The sequence below is a fragment of the Eubalaena glacialis genome, chromosome X (assembly GCF_028564815.1).
Source record: "Eubalaena glacialis isolate mEubGla1 chromosome X, mEubGla1.1.hap2.+ XY, whole genome shotgun sequence".
In the NCBI taxonomy this organism is placed as follows: domain Eukaryota; kingdom Metazoa; phylum Chordata; class Mammalia; order Artiodactyla; family Balaenidae; genus Eubalaena; species Eubalaena glacialis.
The window spans coordinates 65,200,031-65,214,668 of NC_083736.1; the positions used below are offsets into that span (position 1 = coordinate 65,200,031).

Genomic DNA, 14,638 nt, shown 5'->3' on the forward strand with positions numbered 1-14,638 from the left:
TGGGTACCCAACAGGTGTCCAGTAAAGACTTATCAACTGATGTACCCATATGCCCGGGTATGGCCAAGGGAAGCCGGAGCTCTGGCTCTCTTTCTGGCAGTGAGCTTGGGCTGGGGTGAAGAGAAGGCAGGGGACCAGTTTCTGCTGACTTCACTTATTTCTTCACCGTCACTCAGGTCACAGAATTAGCAGGATCTTCAGGTAAACCTTCCTGCAAACTGGACTGATCCCTCAGTTAATGGTTGACATTCTCTGTTTACCTTAATGATTGCCAAGATCTGTTGCTGCACACGATACATTTTGTGGTTCAACTGCCTTGGCCCCGAGGGTAGAAGGCAACTTTGAAGAGGTTTTGGGGTTCTGGGATGGGATTGGAAATACTTTGGTCCATCCCTAGCCACTCAGGGCATGGGCAATAAACAGACGGCCAAAGAGCACCCTGGTACTGCCATGTGGGGGAAGCACTGCTGTCTCTCACCTCAGCCTCAAGGGGCCAGTAAGCATTGCCCATGGCTTTTTTTTTTTCTCCCCATAGTCATATCATTTTAGAGACTGGGAGCTGGAAGGGATGGAAGGGATGGCACCCAGTGCAGGAGCCCTCTCTGCAGCTCGCCCACACATTGGATCTACCTATGGCCAGGGGGTGGGGGAAGGCTGAGGACTGTTGATGAGCCCAGGTCCAGTTCAGTCTCCCAGACTGGGCTAAATATGCGTACATGGGTGACGATGATGCCTCTCTTCCTCTGGGACAGGGCAGTAACTTCAGGCTATGTGATTTGTCTCTCCAAAGCCACTGGGAGCTCAGGGGATCAATCTTATTTAATGATTGTGTGTGGGAGGAGGTAGGGCTGGTTAATGTTTGTCTGGTTCCTCTTGGGCTGTGGGCCATATCTGGCTCCAGCCCTGGGCTCTTTGTCCCTCCCCTGGACTGGGCTGACAGTACCTAGTGACATAGTGCAGACACGCCTGCAGACATTCCCTGGGAAAGGGCAGCAGCAGCCAGGTGAGGAAGCTGGGGGCTGAGGGAGGTGGGCCCCGTGGGCTGGTGTGGCCCAGGAGGGCAGAAGTGGGGGCTGGGGAGAGGCCGGGGTTTTGCCTTCTCTTGGGCTCAGCATTCAGCCACTAAGATCCCTTCCCTGCTTCCCTCTGAGCTGGGCTGAGGCCCCTCCCGCCAGGCTTGCTTAGTTTCTCTCTGTAACCCCCAACTCATCCTCTTTCCAGGCTCCGTGTTGCTTCTGCTCTCACTCTTTTTTTCCTAGACAAGAATCCCCCTCATCTCCACAGGGTCAAACCCCCAGAAAGACTTGAGGGGCCCCCACCAAGCTCAGGGTGGCCAAGTTTATCTCTTTAAGACATTTCCTGCCACACAGGGTTAGGGTTAGGGTTCAGTGGGGCCTCTGGGCACTGCCAGGTACTGTTTTCCTTCCCTGATTAGAAGGTAAACCAGGCGTGCAACCAACATGGGGGCTGTCAGCGGATGAATACAGTGCACTCAGCAGGCCCGAGGACCAGCCAATGGGGCCAAGATTTGGGAGCATGCGTTTCCAACTTCTTGAGGGAGACAGGGAGACTCAAGCTGAGCTTGGAGTAACTGATGATTGGGAGATCTAAAAGACGGGTGGCTCCCCCCCCCCCAGCTGTTTAAAAGTTGTTCCAGCTGTCGGGAATGGCACTGCAGAATGCATGGACTTTTAGAAAATGAGATGGGGAGAGGAGAATAGAGACAAGAGGGGTTTGAATGGAGAGAAGTATATATGAGGATGCAGCAGAGCAATGGGGAAGGGACCCAGGCTTTGGTGAGGGGCCAACATGAATCCTAATCTGAGCTCCAGCACTGGCTTACCAGCTGTGTGATAAGTTACTCAGCTTCTTTGAGCCTCCATTTCCTCCTCTGTGAATTGCAGACAATAACCCACAGCTCACAGGGTTGTAGTGAGGATAAGAGTTAAGGAACAGACCACTTCTAGCACACAGTAGGTATTTCATAAATGGTGGCTGCTATAATAAGCCCAAGTAGAGAGCAACAGGAAGTCAGATAGCTGATGGAGGCGTAAGAGGGTATAGTTCAAACAGTGACGAAGGGAGCTGATATTAGCAGTTCTATGGAAAGACCATGGCAGAGTGAGAGAAGAAGAAAACTGGAATGAGCTAGACTGGCCCTGACCCAAGCCTGGCCACAGAATACGTATGGCAGCGTGGAGGGAACAGTGCAGCGACTGAGGTGCTGTGGAACCACAGGGGGTAGGCAGGGAAGAGAAGCAGGTGAAGAGGCAGAGGGCTGGAGGAGTTTGGTCTTAGCCACGCCAAACTGATGAAGGCAGCCCAAAATTCAGAAGAAAATCTCAGAGAAAGGTCCCTGTCCTTTCCTGGCCAGAGGCTGCCTGTGAAACAGGGGAGGGAGTGTGGAGTCTGAGGCTGAGTGTAACCTCAGCCAGCCCAGCCAGGCCCCTCTTCCCCAAACCAGAAAGACACAAGGAGTTGGAAGGAGGTACAGGGAAGAGGTGGGAGCAGCAAGAGAGAGACAGACTTGATGAAAGTGTGTGTGTGTGCACGCATACCCACGCATGCTGGCACACGTGGAAAGGAGTATACGTTTTTGAGTTATGGGCCTGGTCTCAGAATGCAGTGTCCTTTAAGGAAGAGAGGTTGCCCGTGTACAAAGGCTTTGGCGTCAGAGGAAAACAAATTTAAAATTTGACTCTACCATTTAGCAGCAGTGCAGCTGTCATTGAGGTAAATTATTTAACCTCTCTGAGCCTCGACTGCCTTGTCTGAGAAGTGGGTATAATATTAGCTGGAGGCACTAAGGACGATCTCCTGATTTGGAACTGTGCTTGAGTGCTTGGGCAAATCTGAATATGAGGACAAGGCCAGAGCCTGACATGGTCAGAGAAGTCTTGTCCAATTAAACATGAGAGCAAAACACTCCTGGAGCAACACAGAGCATATCAATACCTGGACTTTAACCCAAAGTCACAAAAACAGTTTGGATTTCAAAATCAGGTAAGTCCCCTGGATGTTTTTGAAGTGAAACCCTTGAGGTATTGATGTTGACATAGGGATCAGCTCTCCTTCCAAAGGGAGAGCAAAAATTGAGATCCCAGTGCCTGCACAAGGGTCCTTAGGGGCCCCAAAGGGAGCTCCTGGCTATGTCCCAGAGGGCTCAAGAAGATGGGAGGCGGAGAGCTACAAGAACCTAGAAACTCAGGGGTGGCCAGGCTGTCTGTGGGGCACCGCTGAGGGACAGAGAGAAGAGAACACATGAAGTTTGCTTTGGGGTTTGAGGAAGCAGCTGGAGAAAGGTAAGGAAGGGGAAACAGAACAAATCAGGAGGCCGCCGAAAGCCCTGGGAAGGGAGGAGAGGAAAACAGCTGTGAGTTATAGGAAAGGGGAGAAGGGCTAGAGGAGAATAAAAGCCAGACCAGTCTTCGATCTCTCTGTTTCTAAAAACGCACTCATAGAAAGAAAAATGATCATTGTAGCTGAGGCAGTAAAGCCTTATGGGAAAGAGTATGGGCTCTGGAGTCAGCTTGACCTGGCTCAAATCCCACCTCTGGCACGTACTCACTGCACGACCCTTGTGACACTGGGGTAAGTCCCTTCACCTTCCTTTGCCTCAGTTTCCTCGTCTGTGACATGAGGATTACAAATAACACCTCCATCACGGGGTTGTTCTGAGGTTCACGTGAGATCGTGTGCGTGCAAGGGCCTGGCACGAAACAGGGGCTCAGGAAATGGTTATTCTTAATAATGCTCCTCGACCACCTGTTTTTGACTCTAACATGTCTCACTGGATGAAGCATTTCTTCCCGGGGTACCTCCTGTAGCAGCTGTGCCTTCAGAATCCCAGGCTTGGGAGAAAGGGCACCTGCGTCCCTGCTTTTCCCACACTGGTTTAGGCCCACAGCATAAACTGGCTGAGACTTTTTTGTTAAGCTAAATGAAGAAACCTTGTTCAGAGAAGTAATCTATCTCCCATGGACCGTCCCTTCGTCCCCTAGTTCCTGTCATTCCATTCCGTTCCCCCCAGCTTTTCCAGCTGCTAATACCCTACCCTTTCTCCTACAACAACCACTGCCCCTGCGTCCAGGCCTGTGTGCTCTCACAGCCAGTTCCCGGCTTCCAGCATGATCTCCTTGCAACTTAATGGCAGAAGTGGTGGGAGGGAGAAGGAGGCCTTCTTTGCCTGCCTAAGGGACAGAGGGGAATTTCTTCCCTAGAGCAACCGGCAAGCTCAGGAAACCAGGAGTTACCATGTATGCTTGACTTGGGGGCAGGGCAGCAATGGAACAGTCTGTTCTGTCCGAGAGAGACACTATAGGTCAACAACAGCATTGGGAAGGAAAAAAGAGGGATATTGGGTTTGGCAGATCACTTAGTTCCTCCGAAGCCACATTGTTTTCTCTTCCTGATAAGGTTTTTACTTCCCTTGATCACCAACTATGAAATTGCAGCTGGGCTAAGAACTTTTGCAGGTTGCTTCTTTGAACCTTACCGTAACCCTGGGTATTAACCCCATTTATAGATGAACACGGCAGACTCAGAGGTTCGGTAACTCAGCCCAAAGTTGTAGCCAGTGAAGAACCAGGATTCAGACCCAAAGCTAGGTGACTCTTACCTATTCCATCTTCTAACTTTCTGTTTGCTTGCTTAACGTTTGCTTTCTCCTCCTGGCTTGTCCCCACCTGGCCACCCTCGATACGGGCTCAAGGAGGGATGATCAGGGTTTGCTCCATGACACTGGAGTTGGGCTGTACTCACTGGTCAGCAGCTTCCTTGTTTCTTGTGCTTTTATGGGTAGCATTAGCCTTTGCTTTTGTTGCTGCTGCTGCTGCTGTTGTTGTCATTAACGGCCAGGCTTCGCTTTTGTGGACACCATCTGCAAAAGCACAAGGATTATACCGTGGAAAGAGCCTAGACTTCTGCTGCGGATACCTTTGTGTTTCATCTTACTCAAACACTTCAGCTGTGTGATCTTGAGTGAGTTACTTAACTTATCTGAGCTTCAGCTTCCTCAGCTGGAAAGACTGGGGTAACAGTCCTTAGACGCTTGCTAAATGGGTCAAAAGAAAGAATGTATGGGAAAACGCTTAGCACAGTTCCTGGCTTGATAAATGTGAGCTCCCTTTCCTAACCTCAAGCTCACCCGTTCCCTGGAGGGGATCTAAGCCTAGGAAAAATCCTGCTGAATCTAAGTTTCTAGTAGAGTCACCGGAGAGGGCCTCAGCCCAGAGCCTCCTGGTTCCCCCGGGTCCCCTCTTACATGCACCTGTCTTTGTTCCATCTTCCCCCCGCTCGCCCCGCTGTGGCCATTCTTCTGGTGGGGCTATGGGGCGGGTGCGGCGATGGACCGGGCGGGCACAGAACAGGTGGGTGCAGGCTGGGTGTCCGGCGCTGGGACACAAGTGCTCTGTGTGTAGGGTGGGCGGAAGTCAGGGCGTTTGATCTGAATTCTAAAGGGCGTTGTTCAGAGCCCCACAAAGGTCCCATTGTGCAGACACTGGGTATAAAGCAGCATATGACTCCCCAGCACCGGGCGGCGATGAATTGGGACGCAGGCGCGGACCCAGGGACCACTCCCCCTGCACAGACATGAGACCATAGGGGACCTGTCTGGGTGGCCTCAGGGATAGGCGCTCCCCAAGGTAATGAGGCTTTGTTGGGTTTGCCCCAGGTCCAGACTTAAGGAGCTGGGGGAGGGGGAGCTAAAGAGGATGGCTGACGGCAGAACAAGATGGGCCTGGCAGCAAAGGGCAGGAGAGGAAAGAATGTTGGATGAAGGCGAAGAAGGGAGATGGGGCTCAGGGAGGTCAAGTCATCAAGTGAATGAGGGAGGAGGAGAAGGAGGAGGAAGAGAAAGAGAAGGAGAGGCTAGCACGGGAGAGGGGGTGGTGAGGAAAGCTATGACTCTCCTTCTTCCTTTCTTGTCACTGGCTCTTGGAAGGGGTAAGGGGGTGTCAGGCAGTGTTACGGTGCCTGGCTTTCGGCCCCAGCTTCCTGACAGCTTGCTCTGTGGCTCATGTTTTGCAGGTGTGAATGAGGCAGGATGAATTGGACAGGTTTGTACACCTTGCTCAGTGGTGTGAACCGGCATTCTACTGCCATTGGCCGAGTGTGGCTCTCGGTCATCTTTATCTTCAGAATCATGGTGCTGGTGGTGGCTGCCGAGAGTGTGTGGGGTGACGAGAAGTCTTCCTTCATCTGCAACACCCTCCAGCCTGGCTGCAACAGCGTCTGCTACGACCACTTTTTCCCCATTTCCCATGTGCGTCTGTGGTCTCTGCAGCTCATCTTGGTTTCCACCCCAGCTCTCCTCGTGGCCATGCACGTGGCTCACCAGCAGCACATAGAAAAGAAAATGCTGCGACTTGAGGGCCACGGGGACCCCCTACACCTGGAGGAGGTGAAGAGGCACAAGGTCCACATCTCAGGGACACTGTGGTGGACCTATGTCATCAGCGTGGTCTTCCGGCTGCTGTTCGAGGCCGCCTTCATGTACGTCTTTTATCTGCTCTACCCTGGCTACGCCATGGTGCGGCTGGTCAAATGTGAGGCCTACCCCTGCCCCAACACAGTGGACTGCTTCGTGTCCCGCCCCACGGAGAAAACCGTCTTCACCGTCTTCATGCTGGCCGCCTCCGGCATCTGCATCATCCTCAACGTGGCCGAGGTGGTGTACCTCATCTTCCGGGCCTGCGCCCGCCGAGCCCAGCGCCGCTCCAATCCGCCCTCCCGCAAGGGCTCCGGGGGCTTCGGCCACCGCCTCTCACCTGAGTACAAGCAGAACGAGATCAACAAGCTGCTCAGCGAGCAGGACGGCTCCCTGAAAGACATACTGCGCCGCAGCCCCGGCACCGGGGCCGGGCTGGCCGAGAAGAGCGACCGCTGCTCAGCCTGCTGATGCCACAGACCAGGCAACCTCCCATCCCGTCCCCGACCCTGCACGGGCCTGCCCCTCCTTCTCCCCTGCCGGTGCACGAGCCTCGGACTGCTAGGGATTGCTCCATCAAAACCTTCCTTCCCTCCCAACTTCCCTTCCTTCCAGGGCCTTCTTCCTCAGGGGCTGAAGGGGTGGGGAGCTGGAGGCCACCCACGCCAGCACTCAAGGCTACTGGGGGTGTGGGCCGTGCTCGTTGCCCGCACCCCTTCCACTTCCCTCTCCCTCTCCCTGGGACCACTGGGGACCAGAGGTAGGATGCTCTGACAACATCTCCAATTCTGAAACTAATCTTAACCCCGTGCTGTCAGATACCCTATTTCTGGAGTCACATCAGTAGGGAGGGATGTGGGCAAGTGGAGTGGAGGGAGGGTGCTGTGGACGTGTGGGTGGAGAAGGGAGGGTAGCAAACGCAAGAAAAGGAGGAACAGTGCTTGCCGGCCCAAGGAAAAGGAGGACATGTCTGGGGTGGAGGAGGTAGGGAGGGAGAAGCAGGCAGATAAGCTGGAGTGGGGGTTGGTCAGGGCTGCCTTTGCCTCTAGTCCCTAAGGCCTCTCTCTGCCTGAAATGTTACACATTAAACAGGATTTTACAGTAAACGAAGAGGTGGCTTGTGTGTTTGTGAAGTTCTTTCTCCTGCAACCTCTGACCACCCCTGGATGAGCTGGCCTTGGCTTTTTGCTGATCAAGAAAGGAATGGGCAAAAGAGATAGTGACTTGAGTAGCTGAAACTGCCAAGGAGGGATCGCCACCCCCCAGGCCGGGCAAAACCAGGCCCGGGGCCATTCTCTCCTGTTTTTTGTTGTTTTGGTTTGGGGTTCCCCCCCCCATTTTTTAATAACAGCTTTATTGGGCTCTAATTCACTTACCCCTTCCTCTGATGTGATTTTTTCATCCATTTTAAGTATACGGTTTATTGAGTTTTGGTAATTGTGGGCAGTTTCGTAAACATGACCACGATCTATTATAAAACATCTACATTCCCTCAAAAAGTTTCCTTGGGCCCCTTCCTCTGATTTTAAAAAGATTAAAACGACAACTCCTCCTGGAGAGACAGGAAATGATAGAGAAAGTTCGCAAGTCGGAGAGGGTAGCCGGCATCCCCTTGGCTCCACCCACACGTCCCCTGCACTCCTGGGAGAAATATGCCCTGTTCTTCCTCGAAACTCAGCGTTCACTGCTGATTGATGCCCCCAAGCCACCCATTGGATTGCACAGTGACTTTGACCCCTTTCCTCCGACATAGCCCCAGATTCTACCCTCCTCCCCAGTTTCCTTCCCTCAGGAATCAATGCCTCCCACCCCAGAGATGCCTCTAACACAGGTCAAACATTTCACAGCAGCAGCAGCAGTTTCCTGGCCAGCATCAGTCGCCCAAGAAGCAGGTAGCCCCCTCTCCCTCGGTCAGCTGTGGTAGGAAGAGCTCCAGGCTGGCACTTGATAAAGCTGGGTTCAACTCCTGCTTCTGTCACTTAGTAGCAAGGCATTCCCTTCCCCAAGCTTCAGCTTCCTTGTGAGCAAACAAGGGCTGGCCTAGCACCTCTCTAAGCTCCCTTTAACACTCTGGGCTCCTCGGATTCCCAAAGGACTCCCCCGGTTTCATGAGGGTTCCCCATCACAGAGTCACTGCCCTCACCAATGGCCTCTCGGAGTAAGAGTTTTCCCCACAGTAAGTTTCTCCCCTCAGCTTCCCTACCTCTTAATAGAAAAAATTATTTGCCACTCCCTCTCAGAGAATGCTGACTCCCTGTGGGAAGTATATCAGAACGGAAGAGAAAATCAGGCATAATCTTATCAGAATTGTTCTCCAGAAACAGTCTTTTCCCTTCAGACAGAAAGCCTGGAAGGGCTCCTCATTCAAGGAGGTTTCTCCTTTAGAAAAGAAAGGAGAGAGTAAGTATTCCTTTCCCACACACTCAGCAATCCTGAGAGAGAGCTTCCCCCTCTCTTAAAAGAGAGACATTCCTTTCCTGCAAGAAATTTCCTTCCTCCTTAGAAACAGACAGCATACTCTGTCAGAGGAGAGGTCCCCACCCCCTCATGGTAGGGAGATTTCTTTTCTTATTGAAATCCACCCACACACAACACAACACAACACAACACAACACAACACAAACAACAGCATCTCCTCTCTGTCCAAAAGGCCATCGAGAGAAAGCTTTTCTTTTTAAAAATCCATCCTGGTGCAACAAAGGAACTTCATGCCCTTCTCACATTGAGAAATGTTAAATCCCTCACCTCAGACATCTAGTTTCTCTTCAGAAGATTCTACGAATCCCCCTTGGAAAGAGGTTCCATCTCCAGATCCAGGCTTTCCTCTCCAGGGGGCAGTGGTGGGACAATAAAGCTACCGGACTGGGTGTTCCAGCCAAAAGGAGGACTCTCACTCTTGTTTGCTGTGAAGCAGGTGGGAGCAGGCCAAAGGAAGCTTGAGGGGAGCTGGTGTACACAAGATAGCAAGGAGGGTGTGGCAGGCTAACCCCAGGACTGACTTTTGTATTTGAGGCTCTGTCACAATCGTGTAAGGGAGAAACAGGAGGCAAGCGGGGCTTACTACTTGCCACACAGTAGACACTTGGAAGAGTGACCAGGGTAGTGAAGACGGTGATGGAATTCGGAAACCTGGTTCTCCATTTATTAGCTCTAGCCCCTTGGACACATCATACTTACCCTTTCCGAGTCTCAGCTTCCTCATCTGCGATATAGGATTGATGATAACCTCTCTACCTCTTTCACAGAGCTTTTGTGAGAATCAAACAAGATGTGTTCAAAAGCTGGTTACATACACACTGTAAAGTAAGGAATGATAGTATCACAAGCACTGAGGCCACAGCCTTAGGGCATGCTAGAACTCACAACAAGCCAGAAAGGAGTGAGGCCGGTTCAGCTAGGCTGGAGATAGTGGAAGGAACTTGGCAACAGTAGGGTTGGCTCCCCGAGGGAATGGACAACAGTCCAAACAGCAAAGTCCAGGAGATGTCGCAAACTTCTCTTGAGCATGATCCATTTAAGGGTCGATATTCAAGGGGTCTGATCTGGAGGTAGAAAAGGCCTGGTAATAGGAGCTTCTTGCACTCTCTCTCATGGCACTGGTGCTTCTAGGGACATTTATGGCCTTTTAAAGGCATCTGTGTGCAGAGATACCAGGAGCTGGGGACAAAGGAACAGAGTCAGCTCCTGGATGAAGGGACTGGCCGAACTAGGAGAGTAGTCAAGGCCCCAGCCAACTGAGTTGGGATTTCAAAGCAGGCTGCAGTCTCCATAGAGAATTGGCATGGCAACCATGAACTGATTCAGATGCCCAATCAGACAGCCTGGGTGCACACAGTGGTGGCTAGAAGGGACTGCTTGCTCCATTTACTGATTCCACAGTACTTAAATGCCAGACCTGACCTGTGGGAGAGAAGGGGCTATAAAAGCCCACCAAGCTGGGCTCTCTTTGATCCCTGGACTAGGCCAGTCTGAACCTGTCAGGTGGGGAAAGGATTGGGGCACTCTAGGGAGGGGGAATAAAGCAGGCAGAAACCACACAGATGTCTGAAAGTGTATGGTATTGTCTTCAGACTTAGACTAATAATCTGCTGCGAGGGATTTGAGGAGGGGAATGGCTAGAGGGGAGGTAGGACAGGTAAACTATGACCATCGTATGATGGGCCTTGTACGTCACTATAAGGGGTTAAGACTGTCCTATGGCTGGTGGAAACCATTAAGGGTTTTGAGTAGGGGAGTGCCACCTTCAGATTTGCGGTTGGGGAGCTCACTCTGGCAGCTACAGACAGTGGATTGGGGGTTGGAGAAATGAGAGGCAGAATGACCAGCTATGGAACTGGGGCAATAGCCCAAGTGGGGCCTGTGGGACTCATACAGTGGCAGGAGGAATAAGAGGAGACCAACATAGGAGACACTTCAGATGTAGAATCGACACCAGGACTTGATGTCTGAGTGTGGGGAGATGGAGGAGCCAGAGGTAATTTAGCGGTTTCCTTCCCCTTCCTTGACTGGCAGACTCCTAATCATTCAAGACTCAGCTCAAAAGTCATTTCCTATGTGAAGCCCTCAACTCTCTTCTCCTCGCCCCCTCCCAAGTCCCTCAGGGAGAAGGAGTCCTCCCCCCATTCTGAATCCCCACAGGATGTTGTAGTAGTGCGGTTGATCAGAGTGCTTGTCAAATTGTGTGCTAATTACTTTCACAACCTTGGCACACAATAGGTGCTTAGCCTGTTGAATTAAGGGCAGCAGGGAAGCGGATAGAGGCATGTGCAAAGGCTCAGAGTCTTGAAGGAGTAGAGTGTGTTCTAGAGCAAAGAATGCCGGGAATGGCGGGTGGGGGGTGTCATAGGAGGTGAGACTGGCAAAGTAGGTTGGGGCCAGGTCATGAAGGGTCTCATATGCTGTGTGGAGGAATTTACACGGGAATTTGAACTCTCAGCTGTCGCAGGCAGGACCCTTCTTTTTTAAAAGTTAGGCCCCTACTAGACTTGTAGGCAATTCTGTACTCATCATGGTAGGCAGACTGACTGTGGAGATCTTGAGGAGATCCAAGATCGATGCATTAAGGTTGACGGTGAACTGTGGAAGAAATAGCAGAGCGATTTGACAGTGGACTTCAATGGACTTCAAAGAGAAAGTGTAATTTACTCAGGATGGTGACCGGATGTCTTCCATGTCAACTGAAGCCCCTGTGAAAAGTCGGTACGGCATAGTGACCTTCGCCAAGTCACTTGGCCACTCTATGCCTCAGTTTCCTCTTCTGTAAAATAGAGATAATAATAGTACATATGTCACAGGGCTGTAGTGAGGATCAAATGCATTCATTACATAAAAAGCACTTAGAATATTGCCTAGTTGATAGTAAGCTCTATACAGGTGTGTATTTCTATTTCCTCTCACCATCTTTGCCACCCTCCAACGATTCACCAGCTCTTTGAAACACTGAACTAAACTCTTTGTCTCACCTAACGGTGCTTTCTTGACTGTCTAGTTGTCAATTGCCGTGTGTGTGCTGAAGTACGCAAGTCTGCATGTTGGCACACACGTAGCGGTACATATGGCCACATTCAGATATAAGTGGAAGGATGGCTGTCGGGGGGTGGCGGTCTTAATTCTTAATGTAGTTTTAATGAAAAGCATGTGTCTCAATCATAATAAAGTCTGAAACTTTATTCCCAGTCTTACAAACAACTTAGGCGGATGAAAGGAAAGGAGACTGCTTATGGAGCACCCAGTATGGACCAGATTTGGTGCTAAATTAAGCACTTACATACATCATCTCAGTAATGGCAACGTAGCTATTACTATACCCATGCTTATAGATGAGGAAATGGAGGGTCAGAGAGGTTAAGTAATATGTCCAGCTGAAAACTGCAGCACTAGAATGAACACTTAGGCCTATTCTAATCCAAAATCTGTGCTATCTCCTCTACACCAAAGTAACCACTCTATGCTGCCTCAGGAAGGGTTTCATGATGGAGGGGTGAGGTGGGGGAAGCTCAGTGCGATATGAAAATATTAAACTGCTGGAAAACAAGATGTGCTTTGTGAGGGCCCTAAGGTTAAGAGAGAGAAACGGTGAAAGCTGAGGAAGGGGCTGCCCTGTGCTCAGACAGGGAAGGGCAGTCTGGAGGGAGAGGGTGTCTTCTGAGATCTCTGCCTGGAGCAGGATCCAGAAACTGTCCATCCCTGGGAAGCAAGGCAATGTGGGGAGTGCAGGCAAGATGGGGCGAGAGAGTTATTCAGAACCCGTACCTTTCAACCCCCTAGATCAAGATAAGCATTTGAAAACTCCACCATTTCTTTCCCTTAGCCTTAGGGATCTCAAACACATGCTTGGTTTTCCAGCAGTTCCCTTGCCCCTTTCTCTCTCCCCTCTGCCTTTCCTTCAAGGGGACAAAACCTTTCATTCCACAATTAGAGATAAAAAAGTCTTGAAAAGCAGATACTTTGGGGGATTAATGCCAACAAAAAATCATTCATGCTAAAATATAATCAATTCACCAGCAAAGAAAGTCTGGTAAGTCAGCTTCCCAAATCTTGCTCAAGTTCCTTTCCTCCTCAGCAGTCCCATCGTGCTGCTGCCTTCCTTCAGGCCTTGAAATTATCTCCTAATTGATAATGTGGACAATAAAAACTAATGTTTAGGGGGCTTCCCTAGTGGCGCAGTGGTTAAGAATCCGCCTGCCAATGCAGGGGACACGGGTTCGAGCCCTGGTCCGGGAAGATCCCACATGCCGCGGAGCAACTAAGCCCGTGCACCACAACTACTGAGCCTGTGCTCTAGAGCCTGCGAGCCACAACTACTGAGCCCGCATGCCACAACTACTGAAGCCCACGCGCCTAGAGACTGTGCTCCACAACAAGAGAAGCCGCCACAATGAGAAGCCCGCGCTCCACAATGAAGAGTAGCCCCCGCTCGCCGCAACTAGAGAAAGCCCGCGGGCAGCAACGAAGACCCAACGCAGCCAAAATCAATCAATCAATTAATTAATTAATTATTTTTAAAAAAGCTAATATTTATTAAGTGCTTGCTGTGTGCTGGGCACTGTGCTAAACCGTATCTCCCTTAATCCTCACTATTCATGGAGGTAAGCACCATTATTGCCCCAATTTACAGATGAGGAAACAGGCCACGTAGTAACTTGGTCAGACCAAACAGCTAGGAAAGAAAGGGCTGAACCCGGGATCTGGAACTCATGTCTGCCAGAGGCCATAGGCAAAGCACGTACCCATTTCCGTGCCACTGGCTCCTTGTAACTGGCCTCCCAGGTTTCTTCAGCACCCAGTTCTCCTCCACCCACCCAGACATGCTAGAGTCACCTTAAAACATGAAGCCTATCCTGCCAGTTCTTTGTGAAAATCCTTTAATGGCTTTCCACTGTTTTGAGGATAAGGTATGACTGTTTCAGTTTGCCAGGACCGAGGGGTTTCCCGGGTTGCTGGGCTTTCATGGCTAAAACTGGGAAGGTCCTGGGCAAACTGAGATGGTTGGTCACCCTAGCAGGGCGCGGCATTGGATGCCTTTCACAACCCGATCCCTTCTCACCCAGCAACAGTTCCCACCATTCCTCACCCCTTTTACTGTGCCCTCTCCACGTCCTCTGCAGCCCAACCACCCTTCCCTGAAGACACTCCGAGATCTCTTTTACCTCCATGCCTTTGTGCACACTGATCCCTGCACCTCTATGCTGCCTGATAAACTATCCACTCTTCATGAGAACCCAGCTCCCATAGCACCTCTGTGGTCTTTCTTGATTCCCTGGGACGGAATGAATAACAATTACCTTCTACCTTGACCATTTTATTGACATGTGAGTCTTCCCCAGGGTCAGACTAGGGTGAGGCAATCAAGGCACCTGGGGTGCAAAATTTAAGGAGGCATTCGCTCTCGGGGTTGCTCAAATGCCAACCCTATACTCGCCTGACCCCAGCAGTGAGTGCCTCCTTAAACTTTGCACCCTAAGTACCTTAATTGCCTCACCTTAGTCCCAGCCTTGGTCCTATCAGACTGGGGAGTTCTCAAGAACAGACCCCAAGTTCTTACTCATCTTCGTATCCCTAGTGATTAGCACAAGGGTGGGCACAGAGCGGAAATCTAGTTGCACAAATGACATCAAACCCTTCTCCGTTCCAGTAGGGGAAGGAGGTAGGAGAGCCAGATGGCTTTGGGCCCTGCTGAGGATGGAAGAAGGTGAAAGCAAATTAACA

At 51.0% G+C, this 14,638-nt stretch overlaps 1 protein-coding gene across 3 annotated transcripts; it reads left to right on the forward strand.

Annotated features, from left to right (window-relative positions):
• Positions 1–926: 926 nt before the first annotated feature.
• Positions 927–7,553, forward strand: GJB1 (gap junction protein beta 1). Of its 3 annotated transcripts, none has more exons than XM_061178400.1 (2): positions 927–1,003; positions 6,031–7,553. In XM_061178400.1, the coding sequence occupies exon 2, from the start codon at positions 6,047–6,049 to the stop codon at positions 6,899–6,901; it is 855 nt and encodes a 284-aa protein (XP_061034383.1). In that variant the 5' UTR covers positions 927–1,003; positions 6,031–6,046; the 3' UTR covers positions 6,902–7,553. The 3 variants fall into 3 exon arrangements, with proteins under 3 accessions (XP_061034383.1, XP_061034385.1, XP_061034384.1); XM_061178402.1 differs by lacking the exon at positions 927–1,003 and adding an exon at positions 2,906–3,003; XM_061178401.1 differs by lacking the exon at positions 927–1,003 and adding an exon at positions 4,859–4,980.
• Positions 7,554–14,638: the final 7,085 nt, after the last annotated feature.